The sequence below is a fragment of the Harpia harpyja genome, chromosome 19 (assembly GCF_026419915.1).
Source record: "Harpia harpyja isolate bHarHar1 chromosome 19, bHarHar1 primary haplotype, whole genome shotgun sequence".
NCBI classification, from domain to species: Eukaryota; Metazoa; Chordata; class Aves; order Accipitriformes; family Accipitridae; genus Harpia; species Harpia harpyja.
This window is the reverse complement of record NC_068958.1, coordinates 3,159,259-3,184,099: the sequence shown is the minus strand read 5'-3', so window position 1 is coordinate 3,184,099 and position 24,841 is coordinate 3,159,259. Positions and strand designations below refer to the sequence as shown.

The 24,841-nt window shown below is 43.4% G+C and overlaps 1 protein-coding gene across 3 annotated transcripts; it reads left to right on the top strand.

Annotated features, from left to right (window-relative positions):
- Window positions 1–1,945: 1,945 nt before the first annotated feature.
- Window positions 1,946–21,737, top strand: UBAC1 (UBA domain containing 1). Of its 3 annotated transcripts, none has more exons than XM_052814828.1 (10): window positions 1,949–2,363; window positions 8,980–9,100; window positions 11,188–11,261; window positions 12,541–12,648; window positions 13,710–13,827; window positions 14,536–14,644; window positions 16,108–16,339; window positions 17,453–17,539; window positions 18,469–18,607; window positions 20,991–21,737. In XM_052814828.1, the coding sequence occupies exons 1-10, from the start codon at window positions 2,226–2,228 to the stop codon at window positions 21,104–21,106; spliced, it is 1,242 nt and encodes a 413-aa protein (XP_052670788.1). In that variant the 5' UTR covers window positions 1,949–2,225; the 3' UTR covers window positions 21,107–21,737. The 3 variants fall into 3 exon arrangements, with proteins under 3 accessions (XP_052670790.1, XP_052670788.1, XP_052670789.1); XM_052814829.1 differs by having other exon boundaries at window positions 1,951–2,363; window positions 13,725–13,827; XM_052814830.1 differs by lacking the exon at window positions 18,469–18,607 and having other exon boundaries at window positions 1,946–2,363.
- Window positions 21,738–24,841: the final 3,104 nt, after the last annotated feature.

The window sequence follows — 24,841 nt, the reverse complement described above, 5'->3', positions numbered from 1 at the left end:
AGAGCCCTCTTTGTGGCTGTGTACCATCCACACATCCTCCCCACACTAAGAGCTTACAACTGAATTTAGCCTGCCATGAAATCACCCGGTGTTTCTTTGCTGGTTTAAAATATCTCCTAGCAAAACGTTATCGTTGCTCTCGCCCACAGAGAGAGAGTGGCTGCTGGGGTCACCGAGTGTTGCCCTCCGGAGTCGGCGTCCAGACTTCCAGCTCCCTTCGTGAAGCACAAAAAGTTGCAGCGAGCAAATAACGCCGGTAATCAGAAGAAAAGAGTGGTTCTCCCTGGGCAGGGCACCCAGCACCCTGCCAGTGCCTGTGCCTGGCTTCGGTGGCCGGGACATGTCGGGCAGCTGGTGCTTGGCTTCGAGCAGCGGCTCGGCTGGAGCCAGGGCTTCCCGCTTGGCCCCTTGCAAGGGCAGGATTTGGGGTTACCCCGCTACTGCCCTCGGGACCTGCGCCTTCCCCTCGTGTCAGTCCCGGCGGACACCTCACATCTCCAGGGCCATGCTTGTGGCGGCGGGAAAGTCATCCAGGCTGTCCCCAAAGGGAGCTGCTGCTGGCAGGAAATTTGCTGAGGGGGAATTTGCTCCCTCTCGTGACCTCTGGGAGCTGGTGTCTGAGCCCAGCATGCCCAGCAATGGTTGCAGAAAGGGACGGGATTCCTTCACATCTTGGAAAACAGGAAAGAAAATCTCCCATTTGACTCCTGGGAGTTGCTGGCCCAGCACGGTGTAAGCGTAAAGACCCCCAGAGATGCACTCCTGGGTTGGGTCTTCAGCAGTACCTACTGCTTTTGACAACCCCAAACTAAATCTGCTTTTTGATGGGATTGAATTTTGGCTCTCTGGAGCTCTCAGCTCCTTCTCACATAACACTTTATTGCCTTTATTGTCTCTGGGTCTGCTAATTCTGTCTGGATTTATATCTTCCAGAGAGCTTTAGCTGCCGCTCAACCAACTCCAGACTGAGTGTGTAACATGAATATTACAGTGCTCACTCTCAGAGATGAAACGATGACATACTCCTCATATTTCCTAGACAAATATGGCTCCATTTAATACATACATAAAAAAATCCAGCCGCTATAGCTGCAGTGCCCTTTTTTTCATTTCAAGCTCCCTTTAACAGTGTATTTGACACCAAAAAAAAACCCCACAGCCTGTCAGGCTGCAGGCTGTTTCCCCTTCCCTGGGAAGGGAAAAACGAAGCCAAATCACACCGAGCGGCACGGGAAGCATGCGACCGGCATTGGGACTTGTGGATTACTCTTAAATATCGCACGTTCCCTGGGGGAAATGAATCCGCCGCACCCAGGGGAACGTGAAGAGGATGGGAGACGGGCGGTTAACTTCAGCCTCAAGGCGGGCAGGGCTGGACTGACAGAGACAGGCCCTGGACAGACAGACACAGGCTGTGGACACACAGAGTTAGGCCCCGGACAGACAGACAGGCCCCGGACTGACAGAGACAGGCCCCGGACAGACAGACAGGCCCCGGACTGACAGAGACAGGCCCCGGACAGACAGACAGGCCCCGGACTGACAGAGACCGGCCCCGGCGCAGCACGGCAGCTCACGCTCCCCCTCTAACGGCGGCCGGGAGAAGGCCCGGGTGCCCAGGACTACAACTCCCAGCGTGCACCGGGAAGGGGAGGACTACACTTCCCACAGTGCTCCGGGGCGGGAGAGGCCGCGATTCCCACAATGCACCGGGGAAAACACATTTTTAAAAAATTATTTTTATTTCGTCAGACCCGGCCGCCCCGCCCGCCGCGGAGCCGTTAATAAACGTTGAAAAAACTCCCCTGCGTACCCAGGGGTGGGGGGGGGGCTCCGTCCCGCCCCGGCCTTCATTTCCGGCGCGGCTGCCGAAAACTACATCTCCCAGCACGCACCGCGGCGCCGCGCCCTTCCGCTTCCGGCCGCCGCGGGAGGGCCCCCGTCCCCTCAGAGGGAGCCGCCGGGCCGAGGCGGTGACAGGAGCGGCGGCGGGGCCGGGGCCGGGCCCAGGCCCGGGAGGCGGGCGGGCAGGCAGCGTCGCCGGGGTCCCACCGAGCTCCCCCTCCTCTTTCTCCCAGCGCGGCCCGGTCGGGCTCGCCGCTCCCTTCGGGCCTGGCGGGGTCACCTTCATGGGCGGGCGGTAGCGCGGGGCCCGGCGGTGCCCGGGGCCTGGTGAGGCTTCGCCGGGGGCAGAGCGGGGAGCGGAGGCGGCGGGACCCGGGGCGATGTTCGTGCAGGAGGAGAAGATCTTCGCGGGGAAGGTGCTGAGGCTCCATGTGTGTACCATGGAGGGCGCCGAGTGGCTGGAGGAGGTCCCCGAGGACACCACTGTGGAGAAGCTGAAGGAGCGGTGCCTGAAGCACGTAAGGAGAGGTGTCCCGTCCCGTTCCCCGGGGCTGGCGGCTCCCCACGGGAAACCCTCGGGTGTGGTGGGTCCTGCGGTGCGCTGGCAGGGAGCGGCGGGCCCCGGGCGGGTGTGAGCCGTAGATAGCGCCGAAATCTCGGTGCTTTCTGTGGTACGCGCCGTGTTCCGGGCTGGGACTGAAAATCATGGTCGAGGGGAAGGGCAGGCAAGTCACCCTGTGAAGGAAACAGATTTTGCCAACGCCCTGTAAACGTCTTTTTCTAAAAAAAAAAAAAAAAAAAAAAAAAAAAAAGCTCAAGTAAGTGTTTTTGTGTTCTGGTTTCCTGGTTTGTCGTGTCTGCCACCCCCCCAAATTACATGAAACTGTTCCATATACAAAGAAAACGCCTGTTTCAAGAGTTTTGTGTGTTGGAAAAGGAGGATTTGGGGGGAAATTACTTTGCAACCTTTAGTTACAGAATTTGGCCTGTGTTTCGTGGTAGCGTTGAAGATCACCATCTCCTGTGTGCACTTTATGAACTGGTGACCATGGTTTGCAAGGGACTGGTGAACTGCTTTCTGATGATTTCCTCTCAGAAATTATAGCCTGGTTTCTTTCTTGTTTCTATTTAAGAACAAACAGGGAAAGTAGTAACTGGTGGAGAATTTACCTTTTTTGAAAAAAGTCTTAGTACAGCCTTACCCCGCATTGGCCCAGTAGCTAGTGGGATATTCGGTGGGAAGATAATAGACTTGTCTAATGCTCTCCCTGTGCTCTAAGCAGTAAGGTCTTAATGATTGTGTCCAAAGGGTAAATTACCAATCACTGTCTGGAAGAGAAAACTCATAAAAATGCAGAGGCGTAGTCTGTAGAAGTTGAGTGGGAATACACTGGCTCTTTGTACTCACATGCTCAATTATCGCTGGTGTGTTTGTGGGTGTTAAATGTTAAAACCAGTGGTTTCAAAACTATTGGACTGAATTTTGAAGATCTGCCATGACAGCGTCTTGCTTCAAAGCAAAAACATGATTGACAACAACAGTCTGTAAGGTTGTGAGCCATGACCAGGACTGTCCTAAAGTCTGTCATTCTGGAACCAACACAATGTGGTCTGGCAGCTTGAGTCAAAACCTGCTGAATTTCTTGCCGAGAGCTTTGCTGAGAGACATGTAACTTTTCAGTGGCAAAAGCAAGAGCCTCTACTCCCATCTCTGGGAGCACAATTACTAAATCGCATTTAATAGTGTTTTTTTGTCTTCAAAATTTTTTTTTAATAAAATATGCTTGCAGTAGGAGAATATACCTGTGATATGTAATTGCTTAATCCCCATTTGAAGGGTAAAAGGTTTTATTTTCTGAATGAGCACGCTGTGAAGTAAGGGTGGCCAGCAGCCCAGGCACCTTCTGCCTCAGGCCTGCTAGTTGTTTGCTTTCAGCTAGAACCCCTGGAAACTACAGGTCACAGAACACACTTTTTTTTTCTTGTCCCGTAGTCTTTGTAAGTGCTTTTTGATTTAGGGATGAGAAGGGCTACGTTTGGGTTTTCTTTGCCTGAGGTAGGTGTGATTCTTCTTGAGGGAAAATGGGGGTGCCTTGCTGAAAGCTGTGGGGTTCAGGGCCCCCCACACTGTTAAGTTCCTGGAAGAAGTTCAGTGCTCCTGTCTTGTCCCCCTTCAGCGCAGCTGAGTGATTAAGCAGAAGAGTGGTGCAAAGACTGCCAAAACAGGGTGGGGTAATGATTACATGCATATGTGCAGAGCTGAAAGGCCTTTAATTATCAGGAAGCTTAATTGAATAGATGCTCGCGTTGCAGTGCAAGTCAGAGCAGAAGACAATTGATAACTTGGCATGATGTTTGATTTCATTCTCTCTGCTGCTTTGTGCTAATGGTGTGGATTTGCATAACCATTATGGATAATATATAGTTTTATGGAAGGGAAAAATAGAAATGGAAGAATCATGACTCCTGATCATGGCTACGTTGCAATGAATCTTGATAGCACCTTGAGATAATTTATGCAGCCATCTCGTGTGAGATGCTGATTATTATGTTCCCTACAGTCTTTGAAATCATTCTTCCAGGAAATAGAGGAAGGTAATGTTTGTAAGAGATTTGAACTAGGAAGGTGGCCACTTTTCCCTCCATAACATTCAAATGCTTACTGATCTCTGAAGTGTCACTCTTGATATCTCCCCCCCCCCCCCCTCCGAATTTTATGTTTTGGGGTGTTTTTGTTACAGATAAAGCAAAAAAAACCAAACAAACCCCTCCCACTAGTTTTGTCTCTTGACCTGTAACAATTCAGTGGTGATTGTTGTTAAACTGCTGCCTTTAGTAATGCTGTCTATGTAGTCTGTGAACAAATACCTGATAATACATCGTTTCCTTTCCTAGTTATTTTTTAATTCGAGTTTCACTACCAAAGTGTTCTCATGGAACAGTCACTTGTCCCTGCACAAGGCCCCAGCACCTCAGCGGGAGCAGGCCCTGAGCTCTCCTGTGGTTTCCTTAAAAAGCAACTATTCATTTCAGAACAAGAATTGAGAAGGGTCAGCTTAACCACAGAAACTCAAGCTTAAGTATTTTTATGATTCATAATTCTTGTGCCCAGCGTTGACAGTCCAAGCACAGCCCTGCATGGGCCATCGGTGCTGTAGACAGTCCTGGTTCCGATACTCTAATGGCAAGAGACCATTGCTGCTTGGTGAGGCTCAGCAGTATTTCTGAAATACTGCTGTAAATTGTGGTCATGCACTTGGGATGCACAAATGTGGGCTGTATGTGTATGTAAGCTCTACGGGTAATTTTCCTGGCAGTGTGGGGCAAGGTTTTAATGCTTCTGTTCCCCTTTTTCTTAAGCTGCCTCAGTGATACTCACCTGGGTTTTAAGGTATGATAAGGAGTGTCTGTGGAACAGACATGCAAGGTGCTAGTTCTCAGAGTACAAAGATAAGGTAAGGTAGGTTCATGCCCCTGGGCATGTTTTGAATACTTTGTGAGGAATGCAGATGGTTTAAGCCACCCAAGCTTAGTAGCAGGGAGTCTCAATGCTATTTTCAAATGTTTCTGTTAATAAAACCAAATGAAAAATGCTTTTTCTTATTTTAAAAACAAACAGAAAGCCTTGTGGTTTATCAGGATTCCAAGCTTCGCAAATAGCATTTGGCATCACCAGGGCTTACAATGTCAGCAGTTGCTCAGGCACCTGTGAACAAAGATTTCTCACCTGCCTGGCAAAGCAGCCTGCTGTAAACTCCAGTGTTAAAAAGAAATGCAAATATTTATGCTGGAAGCAAAATGATGAAACAGCAGATCCTCTCCTTACAATCCTTCTGTACAAAACCATGAGAGAGTGCTTAACTTCCCCAGCACGCTGCACCTCTGATTGCTGGGGGAGCAGTGCTTGTTAATGCCAGCCGTACCCTACGGTGCCCTGGGGCAGCAAGGTGCACCCTGATTTCTCTGCTTCAAGGTGCACCCTGATTTCTTGGCTTCCTTTCACTTGTGTGACAGATGCTTCCACTGCACTGTGCAGGGAATCCCTCTCCCCCTCTAACTTTCCTGTGGATTACCAGTGCTGTTCTCTCTCTAGGCAGGAAGATGTTTTCAGTTACACTTTAAAGCATTGTATTTAATACAGAAATACTGTATTTTGGCAGATGCGGTTCTCATGAAGCAAGATTCCACACTGGGATCTGATGATAAGTGGTGGTAGTTCCTGGTGGTCTGTTGAGAGCTACTGGAAGCACTGCCTATTAAGATGGCTTTTCTAGTTCCAGGGCATGTTAAAATGTTAAGATAAGCTAAGCATTTCACTAAGCAGTCTCTTTGATATAGGTACTGTCCATATATGCCTTATTAATATATGCAGTTGTTAATAAAGTGGTTAGAGGAACAGAAACTAAGAATAGCTGTCCACAGGACTCTTCTTTTAAAACAGCAACTTTCTTTTTTTTCACTTTCACCTTATTAGTATTCTGATTGCATGCACACCCCACCCCTTTATATGTGCTAGGGTGTCATTGTTTAACCCCAGCCAGCAACTAAGCACCATGCAGCCGCTTACTCACTCCCCCCCACCCAGTGGGGTGGGGGAGAGAATCAGAAGGAAAAAGGTGAAACTCATGGGTTGAGATAAGAACAGTTTGATAGAACAGAAAGGAAGAAACTAATAGTGGTAACAGTAATAATTGACAATAATAATAAAAGGATTGGAATATACAAAACAAGTGATGCACAATGCGACCGATGCCCAGTTAGTTCCCAAGCAGTGATTCCTCCCAGACCAACTCTCCCCAGTTTATATACTGGGCATGATGTCACATGGAATGGAATACCCCTTTGGCCAGTTTGGGTCAGCTCTCCTGGCTGGGTCCCATCCCAACTTCTTGTGCCCCTCCAGCCTTCTTGCTGGCTGGGCATGAGAAGCTGAAAAATCCTTGACTTAGTCTAAACACTACTTAGCAACAACTGAAAAGATCAGTGTGTTATCAACATTCTTCTCATACTGAATCCAAGACATAACACTATACCAGCTACTAGAAAGAAAATTAACTCTATCCCAGCTGAAACCAGGACATAGAGGGGAAAAAAGGATATAATAGGTCTGTGTTGCGTCCCATCCCGTCTCACCCCAAACATCCACCTCCCAGCTCCCATTTTCAAGGTCTCCCTTTTGGGGTCTGTCTCTCGGGATCTGTAACAGTAATACTTTGAGCTTGTTCAGAGAGGTGATATTACACTGATGTACTCTTAGGCATTTTGGGTAACTTACCAGATCAATTACAGGAGGTACTTCCAGCTGCTTCTAGGCTTTAATGTGTTCTTTGGCTTTTGTTCAGCAGTTAATGTGCTGAAGGATTAGTAAGAAGCTACTGTTACACAAAGCAGGACTCAAACATTCTCGCCTCAATCTTAGTGAGGCATCAGAACCGTACAGAAGTTCAGATGAGGAACTGAAGATCTGTCTTGAGAACAAGTGCATTATGTTTGGAAAAAGAGCAGGTAGCTGAGTTTTCCATCAGTTGCAGTCACAACAGAAGAGGCGATGATGGACTAAAAAGATTCCTTTGGAGGAGGCTGGTGATACGTATTATGATGAACAGGACTAAATGCTACGTTAAAGTGAAGCACTGGTTTCAGTGGGGTTTCTGAAATGTGTGTTATGTGAACACACCCGTCTGCAGACATGGTAAAAGTGGCTTGGTAGAAACATGCATTGAAAGAAGTGTCATTAAAAGCTGTTTTCTGTGAGCAGAGCAGGTGAGGTCAGTATTAAGTGTCCTATTTTGTGGCGAGAACAGCATCAATTTTGTAGCTTTGGTAGGTTGTTATTTTTAATTTTGCTTTTCTGGAATTGCAACCGCTGTGCTTTCTTTTTCCACTCAAACAAATTAGAAGCCTCTAGATGCACTGATGTAATGTTCTTGAAATCTATAGCTGTGGATCTGGGAGCTGCTCTGGTGTGAGGATGAGTCAGTTCAAGGCCTGCGTGTGCGTGCGCTCTTTTTTCAGGATTTGAGCTTGATTTCCTAGTGAATTAACTGACATGCAATTTAGAATTCTAATAAAGAATTGAGCATAACATTCATATATTAAAAAATCTACTGTACACTGCTTATTTATGGTTGGGAAGAAAAGTTGTGAATATAACTTTTGTCAGTGCTTTCAGCAGGAACCCAGGTTAGGGCTCCAGCAGCCAAGTCTGTTGATTTCAGCTTCAAACAAGGTGCAGAAACTGCTCTTTCTTTCCCAGTTTAAGGTCAAGTATACCAAAATCACTGCTGGCAGTTGCTTGTTTAGTCTGACAGTGTGTGTAAATAATTATTAGATGAAGCAGAGAGTCTCTCTATTTTGACACTAGTTACAAATGAGAAACATCCTGCATTATTATAGCCTTCCTTTCTGCAAAAACACTGGATGGTCTTTGTAGATGTGCATTCTTAGTTCATGATACTAATTGCTACCCCCAGACTTCTCGCTAAGAGTGAGTGACCTTAGCGATCTGTTGCAGAATTAACGTAGCTGTGGGTCCTAGAGCATCCTTGCTTTGCTCCAAATCTCCATAGGCCTGACTATAGGACCAAGCACTCAAAATTAAGTGTGATAGAGATGTACTGTACTGCAGAAGTATAAATCCATGCACATAGGCTGGTGCCCTTGAAGGGCTTATTTGGGGCGATTGGGCTGTAACATTAGGTCTTTGAAACTGTCTGTTTAAAGAAGTGTTTTAGAGCATCGTAACCAGTCGGCACTTAAATCATAGAAACATAGAATATCTCAAGTTGGAAGGGGCCCATAAGGATCATTAAGTCCAACTCCCTGATGTAGCTATTAATTTAACAGTATCAGGGAAGGAAGGCTAGAATCCTTCCTTTTGTTGATTATTCTTCCCAGCCAGGAGCTTGGATACGCAGGTAGAAACCTACCACAGTCAGTATTGTTACAGCACAAATCAAGCCTCAGTTTCTTTGATAAAATACATTCTGTGCACTGGCCTCTAGCTTAAGCTATTAAGAAGCTGATAAATGATGGTACAGTTTGCATGTGGAGAATCTTAAGTGCAAAGTGCAGTGATTCATACAGTAGGCTTATTTCTGTCTTCTGATCTTCAATATTTATTATCTTCTGCAGTGTGTACCTGGGAGCTTGGAAGATCCAAAAACCGTGACACATCATAAGTTGATACATGCTACTTCTGAGAAGGTGCTGACAGACACAAAAACAGTGTTGGAGGAAAACATTCAAGATAGAGGTAAGATTGTCTGGTTTTTAATCCTATCAGCCTAGAAACATGAGATTGTGTTTAACTATTTGGCGAGTTCCAAACAGTAACCTTTTTAATATCTACTCTCTGCTTTGACATAGGAAGCTAATAAGGTGGCAAAAAAGGAAGAGGAAAAAGACTTTTTTTTTTTTTTTCTTCCCCCAGAGAAAGCACCTTGAACAGTTTGCATTTTTTCACACTTCCCTGTAGGAGTTGAAAAGGAATTAGGAGTGTTCATTAAGTCAATAAGTTAAACAGATCATTTTTACCTCCTTTTAAAGGAATTTTTTTAAACCTCCAGGGCAGCATTTATCTTCCTAAATGATTAAAAAATAGTTATCATGGCTGAGTATTCCAAGACAGACAACCCTGTCTGTGAAGGATGTTTGCTGAAGTGTATCAGAGTGTCTGCAGTTTAGATCTCATTCTGTCCTCTGCAAACATAGGTCAGAATCCATCACACTATAGTATCACTGACTACAGTAGAGTATGTGAGGTATGTATTTGCTCCTGAACGTTAAACGTATAAAGGACAAAACAAGATCTAAAGATGAGAGCTGTCAGGACAGCTGGAGTCAGTTTTTACAAGGCAGCTTAAGCTAATGGGCCCTTCTGGAGATAAAGGGCAGTGGTGCACAAAGTGAGAGAAGCAGGACTGCTGTAGACTGAAATACTGTCTGAACCAGAAATTCAGCAGGAGTAGAATTCCTGGGTTTTTGCCTGAGTTCATGCAGGCTGGAGAAATGCTGCTGTGAATACGAGCAGTTTGGTGTCTCTTCCGAGGCAGTGTCACCTATCACCTTGACAGCTGAACAGGAGCTGAGAAGTGCCATCTTAGGCAAAGGCAAGGGACAGCATTTTTGCTGATTGGTGGTGTATTATTTCTAGGCAAGGTGCTGGCTCCTACAGAGTTTTGAATTGCAGTTTGCAGCATCTAAGCAGTATTAACTGTGTAGTCACAGTAAGCTGCCATGCAAGTGCCTCTTCACTCCTTTTCCCGCTGCAATGTGCTGTACCCTCCACGTGCCTTGCTTGTCAGGGAGACGAGATTGCAGCCAACAGCTGACTGCCACCGGCTGACTGCACAGGGCAGCCAAGAGTCAGCATGTGGATCCTTTCGTGTTCTGATCAGCTGGACAAATGAGGGTTAACAGCCTTCACCAGCTGTTGCTCTTGGCTGTTATGTGCTGAGCCAGACCAAGGAAACTTGTTGTGCAAAGTATGCTTTGTTTGCTTGTTACCTGCTTAATGCAATGGACTGAAAACTGCATGTCGGGCCATATCTGGTTGAAGGACTGCAGATGCTGCACAGGCCTGTTTTGAGTTCTAACTAGTGTGTCTGCATCTTTGCACCCTTAGAACGTATGTGGTGGTAACTGAGGTGCTAGAAACTTGTAAAGCATCACGTAGTCTCTAGAAAAAGGGTGCCTTGTAAGGGGAAAGTATTAGTCTTAAAAGCCCAAATCAAACTCATGCCAGGTCATACGGGATATCTGAGACCAAAGACTTGTTTGCCCTTGAGACTTGCCCTGGTGGGCCACCAGTGCTGCATCCCTGCTGTAGACCGTGAATTGTTCCACTGCCATTCACACACAAAGGCGAGCTTCAGCCTGATACTGGAAGTTCGTGTTGTAGCTTGGCATTTGCCTTGCTGCAGTTGAAGGAAGGCCCCAGCTTAGACCAAAAACCGTCTGTGGCCTGTCTCTACTGCTTCCTTCTCAGTGGAAGCATTGAAAGTGCTGATGCTTTCTTACTATGATGAGCCAATTGATGTACTATTAATGTACAAGACAACCGGAGCCTTTCTTTAATGGTGGTGTGTGAGGAGAAGTAACCAGTAACAGTCCAAGCATAACTAATAATGGACCATGTTTTGAATTCATTGTGCACTAAGGAATTGCAAATATGAAGGGGAGTGTGTAAAGCCATACAGGTTTTAAAGTGTGAAAAAGGTCTAATGCTACAGTGGAATTAATACAAAAATAATCTCCAGGAAAAATTGAATCTGTGAGGTATCTTACAAGAACTGTTTTCACATTACTTTCTAATGTATTTCAGTATCATTCTCTTTCTAGATGTCTTGCTTTTAATAAAGAAGCGTGCGCCACCTCCGCTCCCCAAAATGGCAGACGTGTCAGCAGAGGAGAAAGTGAGTTTGAAAGACTTCTTGACTTGGCCGTTTTGATTAACTGCTTTACTAATGAGCTGCGAAAGGATTACTGTGGTGTATTCTTTGTTTGTAGAGGCAAATGCTGCCAGTTAAACTCTAGTGAAATTATTTCATATTTCTTCCAAACTTTGAGGAAGCTGTTTTTCCATTTTTAACTTTGATTGTGAGACCATTTGCCTTAGAATAAGACACACAGATACACTCTGTGGAAGTAGTATAGATTTGATCTTTGAACAAATGTCTAATACCTATATAAGCATAGTTCAGCAAGTGCCTTGCTTTGTCTCTGAAAACCCAATAGAAATATGTTGATTTGCTGTCAGGCTGTCTTCTGTCTTTATCTGTGTGTGGCTTGTCACCCTCTAACCAGGTCTCTAGAGCTGACGTGTTGGCCCCCTACTATTATTTTTTTTTATTTTATTGGAATGTAATTGTTACTGAGGGTCAGTGATGCTCAGGATGATGCTTATGCATGAGTGGTACTGCAGTTGATCTTATCGCATAAACACTTTGAGCAATGGTGTGCTTGACATTGTGAATTCCTAGGTGTCTCTACTTTGTCCTTGCACAGCTTTGTTTCTTCTTGCTTCCTGTAGGTATTGGTGTATGTCTCTGTATCCCTTCCTGTAGGTATTGGTGTATGTCTCTCTTCAGTATGGTCTTGCTGTGCAGAATGTCACTGTAAGAGCATAAGTTATAAGACTGGGAAATATTTATAGTTTGTACCCTGCTGTGTTTGTACCCTGGACTATAAGCATGTACTGAAAATCCAAGACACCATATATCTCTGCATGATACTTGCAAGCGGTGAAGCACTTCCAGTGTTAAGCAGTTAAGTGTTAGTCCGTGCACAGTATTGGTACATCTCTCGACAAACCATGGGTTTGAAGAGAGCGTGCTGTGAGCAGACCATGGGGAGCAGAATATGGTCCTGGGCACAGAGGCCTCTTGAGTTCTCCATGTTTGATACATCACTTTCCCTCTTTATGCTGGAATTTCTGTGCGTGTTTAGATAACAGACATAGGTATAAGGACTGAAAGTGGGGCAACTCAACGGGTCCAGTTTTGCTCTATAATTGCAAAATGATACTGGTGCTATTAATCCATTGTATTGCTAGACTGCTGTTTCTCGTAGTTGCAAGTTACAGAGCACTGCTTGATGCCTTGGTGAAGAATATGAAACTGCTCTCTGCTATGCTGTGTTCTCTGTTCTGTGGATAATGGGTTATGAAACCTGATCATGTTTCCTATCCTTCAGAGGAAACAAGAGCAGAAAGCTCCTGATAAGGATGCTATTCTCAAAGCAACTGCAAATCTGCCCTCACGCAATGTAGATCGCACCGTGGCCCATCACAACATGAGGGATGTAAGTATTAGACTTGACTTTTTTTAACTCACACACTAACATCCAAATAGGCTTTTATCTTGTATAACCTTTTCTCTTACATGTGAATGTGATTATCTTCTCTGGAAGAGAAATTCAGATGTATATAATGTATATTAAAGTAGATAGTTTAAGATTTAGATACAGGTCATACTATTTAGTGATAATAAAACACTCTGTTCTAAGTCAAGATTTTAAATGTTTTATTTGTCCATGGGAGAGCCACAGTAAGCATATTCAAGATCTGGCAAATGTGAAGTTAGGGGGGTTATTTCTTCAGTCTTAAATAGTTCATGTGTTTGCAGTTGTTTTTGTTGTCTCTTCCATGGTTTTGAAAAGAGAAGTTAAGCATAAATTGTGACTTCAGTAATTGAACGCTGATAGAGTCTGTAATGCTTCTAACTGTGACTTCAGCAGTGTGTGGACTACTTTCACCCTTCTGTACTAGTAGGGGTATGAAGCAGCGAATCTGCCTACGTATTGCATGCTGTCAGTGTGCCCTGGTAACCTAAAGGGGACAATTGGCATTTAAGCTGTTTAATGGCCAACATGACCTACTGAGCACAGCATATTTAAAAACAAATGTCCAACTGAAATGAATTTGTGATGCTTCAGTTTAGAAAATAGCTTTGATCTATGTTGTTCAAATTTAGATTACTGGAAAGCATATAGTAGACTAGGAAGGCTTGTTGGTTCACAGAAGCAAGTAGCACTGGTACGGAGCTACTGTGATTCTCTTCTTGCAACACTTCTGCAAGGTGGGAGTCAAAGTGTTTCTGTGAAGCAGTGAGTTTTCCTGAACACTGCACATCTTGTGGTGGTACTAGGCAGCGGGCTGCGGTAGAAATAAAAGGACCTTTCTGCCAAGCAGCTTTTACTTACGTGTAGCACTCCACAGGGAAGGCCCAGTGTTTCTTGAGAGACTAAACAATGAAAATAAAGCAACCTTCTGTACAGGGGGCCAGATTACTGCTGAGATACTAACAATAGATATATTAAGATTCAATGATGTCTGGTAACTTCCTGTCTAAATGTTTTGACAGTTTCCTTTCTTGCAGTTCCAGACAGAGCTCCGGAAGATCTTAGTGTCTCTCATAGAAGTTGCCCAGAAATTGCTAGCACTGAACCCGGATGCAGTTGAACTATTTAAGAAGGCAAATGGTATGAACATATCTTTATAGTTACTAGTTCAATCCTGGGAATTTGTTTGCTTCCATAGCAGAAGAGTGGGCTTGCAGAGTGAAGTCCAGACCCTGATGTAATAGCAAAGCTACTACAAAATTTGTGGCAAAGATTTCACCTTGTGGATATAGATTGTATAAAACTTTTGAATTTATAAGGTCCCTTTGGGATGGATGAGAAGTTCCACTTAAAATCATTAGTAGTGAAAAAATCTGAAAGCTTCGTGAGTTACACTTTAGAGATGGTAAAGAATAGTTGAAAATGCACAAGGAGACAGTAAAACGAGGAGAAAGTATAGCTGTTGCTTCAGTTTGTGGGAAATGCTTGCCCTTGAGATCTGCTACAACCAGATCCAGCTTACTTTCTAGATAAATGATAAATAGATCTTCAGTAAATCTCCTATATATTTACTTATGTGGAAATCCTGTAGTCATGTGAGAGTTAGCTGTCTTTTATTTGAGATCTTGAACACATCTGGACAAAGTCTTTGTCCTGGAAGAATCTATCTGAGCCGGACCAAGCTGAGTGCAGCAAATTAAATGATGAGATAGCAAATTTGGGACAGAAACAAAAGGAGGGATGGAAGAGAAGAATGGGGTTTGAACTTAACACATGCCATTCCATTGAGAAAGGGTTTTATTCTAGCTTGAAGTCAATCTGAACATTGTTTTGTTTGTGTATGTGTAGCCATGCTGGATGAGGATGAGGAAGACAGAGTGGATGAGATAGCTCTGCGACAGCTTACAGAAATGGGGTTTCCAGAAAGCAGAGCTGTCAAAGCCCTTCGATTAAATCAGTAAGTGTACTCAGCACACTGCCTGTAAATTACTTGATATGGTTAAAAAAAATTTGCATTTTTTTTCCTAAAGTCTCCTTATGTGGGTCACCTAAAACTAGGTTGGAAAAAGCATTAACTCAAAGAACAGTGCTGCCTCAGGCAGTGCGCAGGTGCAGATGGCACAGGGAAGGGGAAACAGTGTTATACTTGCTCTGGAAAGAATAGCTGGTCTGCGGTTCACAAGGCTGCCAGGTTTGCACTGTTTCCAAGTATTAAACTCACGTTTCCTTCCGCTTTAGAGTTCAGATTTTACAGCAAAAAAAAGCAAACCTAGCCCATCCACATTGGTCTTTCAGCTGTAGAAAAATACTTTGTGCTGATCTTTTAAAAACATTGCAAGAATATTGTGAAGTCTGGATAGCAACTGTAGAAAAATAGGAGGTAACGTAGTTTTTCTCATGCCCTAAGAAGAATTAGCTGGACAGGCTCACTCCTGAGAGGGGTTCATTAGGCCATTCTTGAAAATGTATAAAGATAGAGAATCCACAACATATTCCAGTCACTCTTTTCCAGTATCTTTCCCTTGTGGCTCAGAAAGGCTTTCTCCCCTGATGTCCTCCATCTTTCACGTTGTAACTGGAAAGCCAAATAGGCAAAGGCTTTCCTTCTATGAACATGTAATAATTCCCATGTGTCAAGTGAAATTACATGTTCAGTTGCCCTATCGTTATCTTTGCTTCTTCCTCTATATTCATTGGGAAGAGATGTGTTGGGGCGCTCTCAAGATCCCTTAGCTTGAGCACTTACGTTGCATAGCAAGTGACCGTGTTACGATCATGATGTTCTGTTCCCTTGGGCTGGCCTCTCCTTTGAGGGATCACAGATTTCTTCTTAAGCCAAAGTGGAGGAAGAACAGAGTGGTACATGTCCAAGGACAACTGCCTGTGTTGAATTTTGCTCTCACTCAAGCCATATTGTGTGCATACAATGTTTTTCACCCTCTTTCTTTCTTGTGTTGTTAATGGCATTCCTTGATCACTGGATGGATGTCAGAGCGAGCTCCTTAAGAAGCAACAAAGCAGCTTGCATGTGAGATGTGGTTCCATGTAAATCTGGAACACACTTTGTTTGCAGTTTTGTCAACAGTTGCAAATAGTCAGTGTTTCTCTGTTGTGAAATGAAGCAGATGATGTGGAGAATAGGGTGGCTCCCTCAGAAACACCTTTTAAAATCTGGGTTGCAGCTGTCCAAGTTGGACTTCATTCCTCTGACTTCCTGGCTTCAGAGAAGATTGTGGTGCCCTGAATGCACAGGGAATTAAGGCGCTCTGAGATTTGCTCCAAAACTTTTTTATGACTTTTCAGATACTAATTACCCTGCAAGTCAGTATACCATGGGAATAAATGCAAAGGCAAATGTATGTGGAACACTACTGTACATCTAGAGTGTTTCTCATCCCTGTGTTTTGATTTGCTTTTCAGTATGTCAGTGACACAGGCCATGGAGTGGTTGATAGAACACGCAGATGACCCTACAGTGGATGCTCCACTTCCAGGTCAGACTCCATCAGAAGCCACAGCTGAAGCTAGTGCATCCTCTGCTGAAGCGGCTGCAGGTCCTAGCTCAGAAGCGGGTGGGGAAGAGGCCAAGGATGAGCTGACAGAAATATTCAAGAAGATCCGGAGGAAAAGGGAGTTTCGTCCAGACCCACGAGTATGTGCTGTTTATCTTGCTGTGTAACTTAGGATTGGAAGGGACTGCGTGGGCACCATGGAATCCAAATAGATGTTTAGTTAATAAATGAAATGGGACATCTGGGTAGATGTATATTATGCTGGCTTGACAGTATTTTAGTGGAAGTCTTTAGGGACTGTTTAAATTCAGGTTGCTGAAAGGGATATTACCTAATTAATGCATTGCTGTCTCAGATAGCAGTATCTAAATTACTGACACTGTTACTTCTGCACCTGAAAATTAACTGATGGGACTGAAATGAGCTGCCAGACTCCTGGCATTGCTTTTAATGACTGCTGTCTAGGAAGGAAGGGTTGCAGGGCAGGAGTAGGTCCTTTTGCTGTAGAAAAGAACAGAAGAGCGCTATTGTATTTAGGGGGCAAGAAAAAGTGTCACCAGCAGATTTAAGTCTTGCAGCAAATACACAAGTTAGCCTTTTTTTTCAGAACACAGTATTAGCTGAAGTGAAATGTGTTGTTATCACACTGTAAACTCACCAGGAGGTGCTCTTTAGAATCTAACACTTTGTTTTTACAACTAGCTCTTTCTTAAGATTTCAGTTAAAAGCCGCAAATGTATTTGATGACCTGGGTACAATTTCTAAATGATAAACATTCTCATAACAATATCTAGGTATGCTTGTCTAAATACATAACACTCACTAGCAATATAATAAATCCAGGAAGTGAAATTAAATTGAGTGAATAGAACTACAAATGCATGTGAAGCTTGATCTGTCAGTGAGATGTGATCAAAAGCTTTGTGACCTGAGAGAAGTTCTAAATAAGGTGTTTCTGCCCTGCTCTTCTCCTTTCTACCCCAGGTACACTTGCTCTTTGCCTTGCATTCAGCTTTCAGTGTTGAGGCTGGGAACTGCCTTCATTCTTAAGATTTATTCTTCTTCCATAATAAAGACACTTTTGATATAGGGTATTTGAAAACTTTGTAGTTAAGAATACTCAGCGGTCTACAAATGGAAACAATGGGGTTTTTTACCCCACAAAAAGCTGCTGCACAGAAGGTAAAAGGATATGATTGTTCTCATTTCTGTTGTAAATGTTACATTTATTAAGCTGTGCAAATCTGATCTAGGCTGTCATTGCCCTGATGGAGATGGGATTTGATGAAAAAGAAGTGGTCGATGCACTCAGAGTAAACAACAACCAGCAAAATGCGGCCGTGAGTACAACATCACTTCTGTTCCTTATTGCTATAATAGTCTGTTCAACCAATTCTTTTCATCGTTGAATTGGTTGATGTTTTGATCTATCATAAAGCCCAACCGTTACTGGAGATGAAATGAGCACTATATATTCTGTGCCTCTTTCAAACCAGATACACAACTAGAATACAAAGGTTTTAAACTTCTGAGAGGAACTCAGCATGCGTGAGGTTGAGGCTGATCCGGTTGGGATAGCATATGTGGATTTTCTAAAAGCTTTTGAGAAACTCCCTCACCAGAGTCTGCAGAAGAGATTATGCTATCATGAGGAAGGAGGAGGTATTCCCAATAATTAATAACTGATTAAAGGACAGGAATAAATGATCAAGCAAGAGGTTCAAGCCTTGCAGTGTGTAAATTACCATTCTGTAGCGATGCATGCCACAGTTTATGGAATCAAAAAACATGAAGGTTTTCAAAGATTGATTAGTCCTCTGCTAGTGGATGATATGTTAAGGAGAATTATGTGGATACAGCTGACAGCCAAGGAATCTTCTCTTCTTAAGCATCCAGTGCTGCCTACTGTTAGAGAGAGGATATTCTGGATGGTACTTCAGGCTGCTGCATTGTAACCATGTTGATGGGGTTCCTTTGAGGCAGTACATATGTAGGATAACACACATCTTCCCTGAGGTTTGAAACATCCAAAGTTGGTATAACTTCATTACCATACCAGGCACTACTGTTGTTCCTTTGAAATAGAAGATGATTTCTGTGGGAGCAACACACAAATGAATAGTAGTCTAGTGTGAAAAGAAATGTATAGCTCAGTCTTTAACTGTGAGAGGAAGAAATATTTTTAACATGCCACATTGTCAAAACTTTTGAGACACTGATTCTGATGGAACCAATCATGAAATCTGTTGTGCCTGGTGATTTCTTTCAGTGTGAATGGCTGCTGGGAGACAGAAAGCCTTCTCCAGAGGACTTAGATAAGGGCATTGACACCAATAGCCCGCTCTTCCAAGCCATCTTAGAAAACCCAGTGGTACAGTTAGGGCTAACCAACCCTAAAACTCTACTAGGTAAGTCCTACTTGGGTTCCTGATATATGTATGCTGTCTCTGTAGTTTAGCAAATAAGAGTAGAGACTGGATGATGACAGCACGCTTTGTGGGATAGGTGCAGCTCTGTACCCTTTTCCTCACTTTCAGCAGCTATATTGTTTGTTTGCTTCATACTGCAACTCAGCTAAACCCAGAACAGAACTTGGGGCTGTCCCAGAAATGATACTAATTTCCCAGGCTACTGGATTACACTTGCTGAACTCAGAACTTTGGTAGCTGCTGGCTGCAATGCTTTTGTGGATTTAGGAGACCTTTTGTGTGCTCCCTTTGGCCACGAGGGGAAAAATCAGGAATGTTTGTCTAGAACTCTGATTATTTCACAGAAAAAACAAGGCTGTCTCCTGCTGTACAGCTTACTGTGTGTTGAGGCCTGATCACTGAGACGGAAGATAACTTGTGGAGGAGTAACCAAACAAGAAGTCTGAGCTAAGTAAGGCCTTGCCTATCAAAGTTGGGAGAACATATGTGAAAATACACTTCCCCTTGCTTGAGTTTCAGCTCTGTGGTGAAGTCTGTGTGCTCGTGGTCAGAAAGGCTGTGAGCACAGCAAGTACCCAACTGATGAGCCTGACAGTGAAACATAAATCTCTGATGAATTGGTCTCTCTGACTCTGGAGGAGGACACAAAAGAATGACATTGGCTCTGTGATGTATATAAAAAGTTCTGCATTTAGTCTTTGGCTTCAAAATTTATTTGAAGCGATGCTTTTAAATAAAGGGTGTATGTGCAGCTCTTGAAAGAGAGCTTTTAAAAATACTACTTTAAATGTAATTAGGAGAGTTTGCAAGCCTTTAAACAATTCAAGAGCAGAACCTTCCCACTCTGATTTCTGAACAAATGGTCTCTTCATTTCCAACGAGGGTTCCACACTGCAGTGCAGAATATAAATAGAAAATGAAATGCCATTATGTGCGCTTGTAAAGCTTGGATGAACATCAGAGAATATATTCCTAATGATACATCTGCAAATTGCTTACGTCACAGATTTTAATAATAAATGTCTGCATTTAATTGGATACTTACAGAATGTTGATAAATCTTTAGTTTTAAGCTTTTGAGTCTGTAAAATAATATAGTTAAAGTGGTGAAAGGTGAGATCTGGGCTTTTCTGTAGGCATGCTGCATGACCTTGAGCAAGGTATTAATGATGAGCCTTTCAGAGGTGCTGGGTACTTACAGCTCCCACTAATGTCAGTTGGAGCTTTATACACTAACACTCCTGGGAGAATTAAGACACTGACCTTGGTGCCGGTCTGCCAGACTCTTACAACACTGACATTTTGGTGGCTTCTGAATAGGTCAGATGTGCAACTGCTTTTTTTTGTCCTGTTCCATGATAGCTGCTCCAAATGTCCAGCAGCCCAGCTCAGTGTCTGTCATAAGGCTTATAAATTATTGCCTGGACCATTCTTCTGCCAAATTTGCAGCCTAGCTCTTGCAGTAGCTGCCCGGTTCCTTCAACATAAGTAGAAGAGTGAAAACTAGCACATTTAAAAAAAAAAAAACAAAATGAAAACAAAACAACAAAGCTTATAAAGACAGCTGTGTATAGAAAGAAAAAACAGCTCTTAAATATTTGGATTGCTGTCACTGTTCAGAAATGGAGGTAACTGTTCTGCGCAGCCTTTTCCCTTCTGCCTATGTCTAGGCAGGTGGAACTAGCTGCCTCCCTGACATCCTCTACTCTCCAAACACCAGGAAGAAGAAAGCACATGCTGCTCCGAGGGAAGATGTTGCTTCCCTTCGGGCTCCAGAGGCCTCTGTGAAAAGATAGAGCTCTGAGATTTGGGAGCTTAAGGGGCTACACTTTTGCTGGCTCTGCTGCTCGTTCTTGGGTAGCCTTTGCATACCTGCTTCTTATTTTGCTGGCTTAGTTTTCTCTTCAGAGGTGTTATGAGAGAGTAGCCATAGGACGACCAAAGTGCAGCATAGGAAAGCAAATTTCTAAGATGGGCATTCATATGTGGATGAATTGCATAGCATGTTCCCTGCTGCTGCATGTAGACATTTGCTAAGGCTTTAGCTCTTCAAACCCATGTCCTTGAGGTTTTGTGAGGTGGACTATAATCCAAGCTGAGTATTTAATCAGCCTCTGTCTGCAGTGAATTTAATGCTGAGGAACGGGGAAAGCGTAACAGCCTGTAGCATCCCAGGCTGTGGAGACTTAGGAGTGCAAATGGTAAATGTATGATGTGTATTCCCACCATTTTTGTGTGATGCTTGCCCCCTGCCTTTGAGTTGTAGCTATTTCTAACTGTCCTGTTGTTGAAGCATCCCAAGCATTGAAGCCTTCGCTGACTAAAAGACTAATTGAGTGTTGCAATTTCCATCTCTTGGCAGCCTTCGAGGATATGCTTGAAAACCCCTTGAACAGCACTCAGTGGATGAATGATCCAGAAACTGGGCCTGTCATGCTACAGATCTCTCGAATCTTCCAGACGCTGAATCGCACGTAGAGGGGAATGCCAGTCCACTGTGCCACTTCCTACTGTCCCTCGCTTCACCTTCTTCTCAACGGGAGGATGCATGGATTGTTTAGGGAGGGGGGTGGATGGAAGGGGAAGGAGGGGGGAGATCCTGTCTGAATGGGTCTCTCGCATGAGAGCTTATGTAGTTACGGCCAACTGAAGTTAATTGCCTTGTGGATTTAGTGTTAGGGGAAGAGGTTTGAAGACTTGTTTATGTTTTCAGGTATTAGGTCTAAAATAAAGTATATCAAAAAATAGGAAAAGGTTTTGTGAAAACAATTAAGAATTTGATTGTTGGAAAGAAATACAATATTGCTTGTTAAAAAGGCCTGTGACAGTAGTTTTCTAGCCAGTTTTGCTAGCATCTGGCTAGTGTTTACAAAAAGTCACTGACCACTAGCATAAGATATTAATCATCTCCATACAGTATTAATTTATGGCTATATCAAATTATACAATGCTTTTTTAAAATTGATTCTTAGGAAATGTTTTTTTAAAGTCCAAATATTTGGAGAGCAAGCACGTTTCTATCCAAACTTGTTTATCTTGCATTATAATTTAAACAGAATAATTCAGAGATGGAATTCTTTTAATAAATAGCATTACTTTTTCCTATTTATTTTCTGCGTTAGTGTTGTTGCAGTCCCACGGTGGTTATACTTGTAGGAGATTCTCTGTCAGCTACGTTAAAGATGCAGTATCTCTTTCATGACAGAACTTGCTACACCAAGACTTGGATTCTCAAGTAGGCTGCAGTTCCTAAGTTCACACTTTGCCACATCCTAGCGCAAGGAGGGATATATTCATGTAGTGGGTTTTTTCCATTTTTATGTGCACAGTTTTGGAAAGGGAGACTTGTGGTTTTTTACTTTGTTTCAAACTGTTTACAGAAAAGCAAATAATTTGCATGGGTTTTTCATTGGTGATCCATAAAGAAGCAGAACCGCTTAGGTTTTTATCTTGTTTAACGTATTTAAAAGCACGCTTGAGATTATTATCATCTTTGAGGTAGAAGTGGTTTTTCTTGACACTTATTTTTACCTTGGAAATACCAAGAATGTCAGGCTGTGTCTTTCCTATCTTGTTAGAAGACTGACTTGAGATTTCAGACAGGAGTTGTGAGCTTTTAAGAATGGAACTCACTGTGAATATCCAGCTAGTTTTTATGATTGGGCTCTGCAGGTGTTTAACAGTCTGAACAAAAACGGTTTTTATTTTCAAGTGAGTGAAACATGATTGACATCTGTCATGATCCCTGCCATGTCTTGTGTTTCACAGCCCTTTTTGGAGAGGCAGGCTAGGCAAGACCTGCCTCTCCAAAATGCAGAGTAACCAGATGGAGACCCTATCCTTAAATAGCACAAAAGTGTCCTATCAAATAGAGAGATCCTGAATAGCTCTGCAAGTCACCTTTTTAAGGGGCCGGGGGGGGGGGGGGTGCAGTTGTTGCATTTTTGTTTAAAAAACCCAAGATGCAACCCGAAACCCTACAACAAGTTTTGGCCTGAACTTGGCATCTAATCTATGCTGTTATGCAGTCAAGGCACTGAAGTTGCCAATTTCACATAATTAATATGAAGGGTGCGGAGATCAAAACAGCATGAGATTTTATCTTGACTTACTATCCCAGGCTTTTTTTTGTTATTTGTAATTTCATATTAAGCTTTACAGTTCATGACTGCTGAAATATTTACTTCTACATTTAGAAATTCCAAGCTTTATAGAGATGCTGCTTCTGTTCAAATTGGGCACTAAAACCATTTTCCCAGACTCTTGCTAAGAACAGATTGACAGCATGACAGTAAATTGTAACCTTGTCCTAGAAATGTAAAAGCTAGGTACCCGATCCTGCAACCCAGTGAGTTCAGCACAACTACTCATGAGTAGTTGTGACTGTGTGTTGTAGTGTTACAAAAGGTTTTGATTATTTTGTCCTTTTTTTTTTTTTCTTACTCCCTGAAGCTTTTTGCGTGTAATACAAGACACTATTACTTGAAGCTTTTAATGTTAGAGGCGCATGTCCTTCTCTATGAATCAGGATTCTTGTAAATACTCCTTTTAATGAGTGTTTTTAGAAGACAAAGCTGGGAAAAACTACCCTGTAGTTTGGTGGGGTTTTTTTGGCTTCTGAATGAATAAGGACAGGTTCAGACTTAACAAACAGATACTTCAGTAGCAGTCTTGGTCTTTGCAGAACGTAAAGGCTTGTTAAAATGCTTCTTTTGATTTCAGTAATACATGATCGGACTCTGGAGTGGCTGTAGAGCTTCCAGACAGACCAGGCAAGGATCATCTGTCAACTTTAGAGTCATCTAAAAGTTTGGCGTCTGGTTTGCTGGCAGAACCTAGGGGACTAGCCATATGGCAAGAGTGAGCAACCCATCTTGCCTGTACTGGCAGGGGAGGAGCTGCCCCCAGGACTGTCTGTTGGCGCTGCCAGGGCAATGTGGGTGATGAACTTGAACCAGCTCCCCAGCTTTTAGGGGGTTGAAGCTGAGTGCATTTGTGGTTCGTGGTGTCTGACCTGCTTTGGAAGAGCAGAGTGGCTCGTTTCTAAGGGTGAAGGTTCTGCTGCTTGTGTATCTCTGCATCAGCTCCACAGCAGTGGGATCAGGGTGTGATACTGCCAGGACCTGCTATTGAACTGTGCATGTTCTTCAGCATCATTTTGATCAGGGTGATAAAAGTTACCAGAGCTGCCTCCCTTGGTATGCCAGAACAGAATCAGTGCCACTGAACCTTTTATAAAGTAAGGAAAAAAAAGTATCAGTAAAACAAATCATGCTTGTGTAATAGAGGAAGGTAAGAATGCCCAGGTTCGACAACATAACCTAATGTTGCAGCAGCAGTTAGAGACCTTAGGGATAAAGGAATACTGCATCTTTAAAATATTTGAAGGCTTGAGAATATGTGGTTATTTCTGGATTTTGTTATTCCAGAGCTCAACACTTAAACAGCTGAAGTGTTGGAGAGTGTGTTCTTCCTGATCTGCCAAACAGTCTTTTTGCTTGGTATGGCTTTAACATAGTCCTGCTTGTCTTTTGAGAGCTTAAGTTTCCAGTGGACAGTAGCTGAAAGAGGCCAAAACTTAGGAGGTGTGATGTTTGCAGCAAGGCATAGGAGTTGATCTAAAGCAAACAAAAACTACCCTTGAGGTTAAACAAACACTTGAGGAATTATGAAGACACCAGTGGTGGTGTTAGGGTATGAATTAGTAGCAGACTAGGGAGCTGTGTGTCCCCATCACACCTGGGTGTATTGCTACTTCATCACAGTAAATGGAGGGGGTCTTAAGTCTACTGTGCTTGCAAAGGCATTGATTATCCCAGTTTTCACAAAACCTGCAAATAACTGAAAGATCACTGCTAGAAAGATCGCTGCTATTGAGTCAAAATGTGCAGACGGGTCTCCAGGCACAAGGCGTGTGTGTGGTAAGAGCTTTGCCTGGTGATAAACTGCCCTGTTTTGTGGCTGAAGGTTAAAGAACTGGTGGATCTGGTCTGTAAGCCAGTGAGAGGTCCCAAAGCATGTGGGAATAGAAGTTTTTGTTTTAAAAAAAAAAAAAAAAAGTTTTTGCAAGGAAGAACTACTCACAGGAGTAAGGATTTACAGGTTCAGGTCCCGTGCTTGCATCTCTGGCGTTCAAGTTACAACTAGCAAAGACGTGTCATATTTAAGTGTTTCATAATGCGGTCAAGGGAATATTTGGAAGCCTGTGAAATC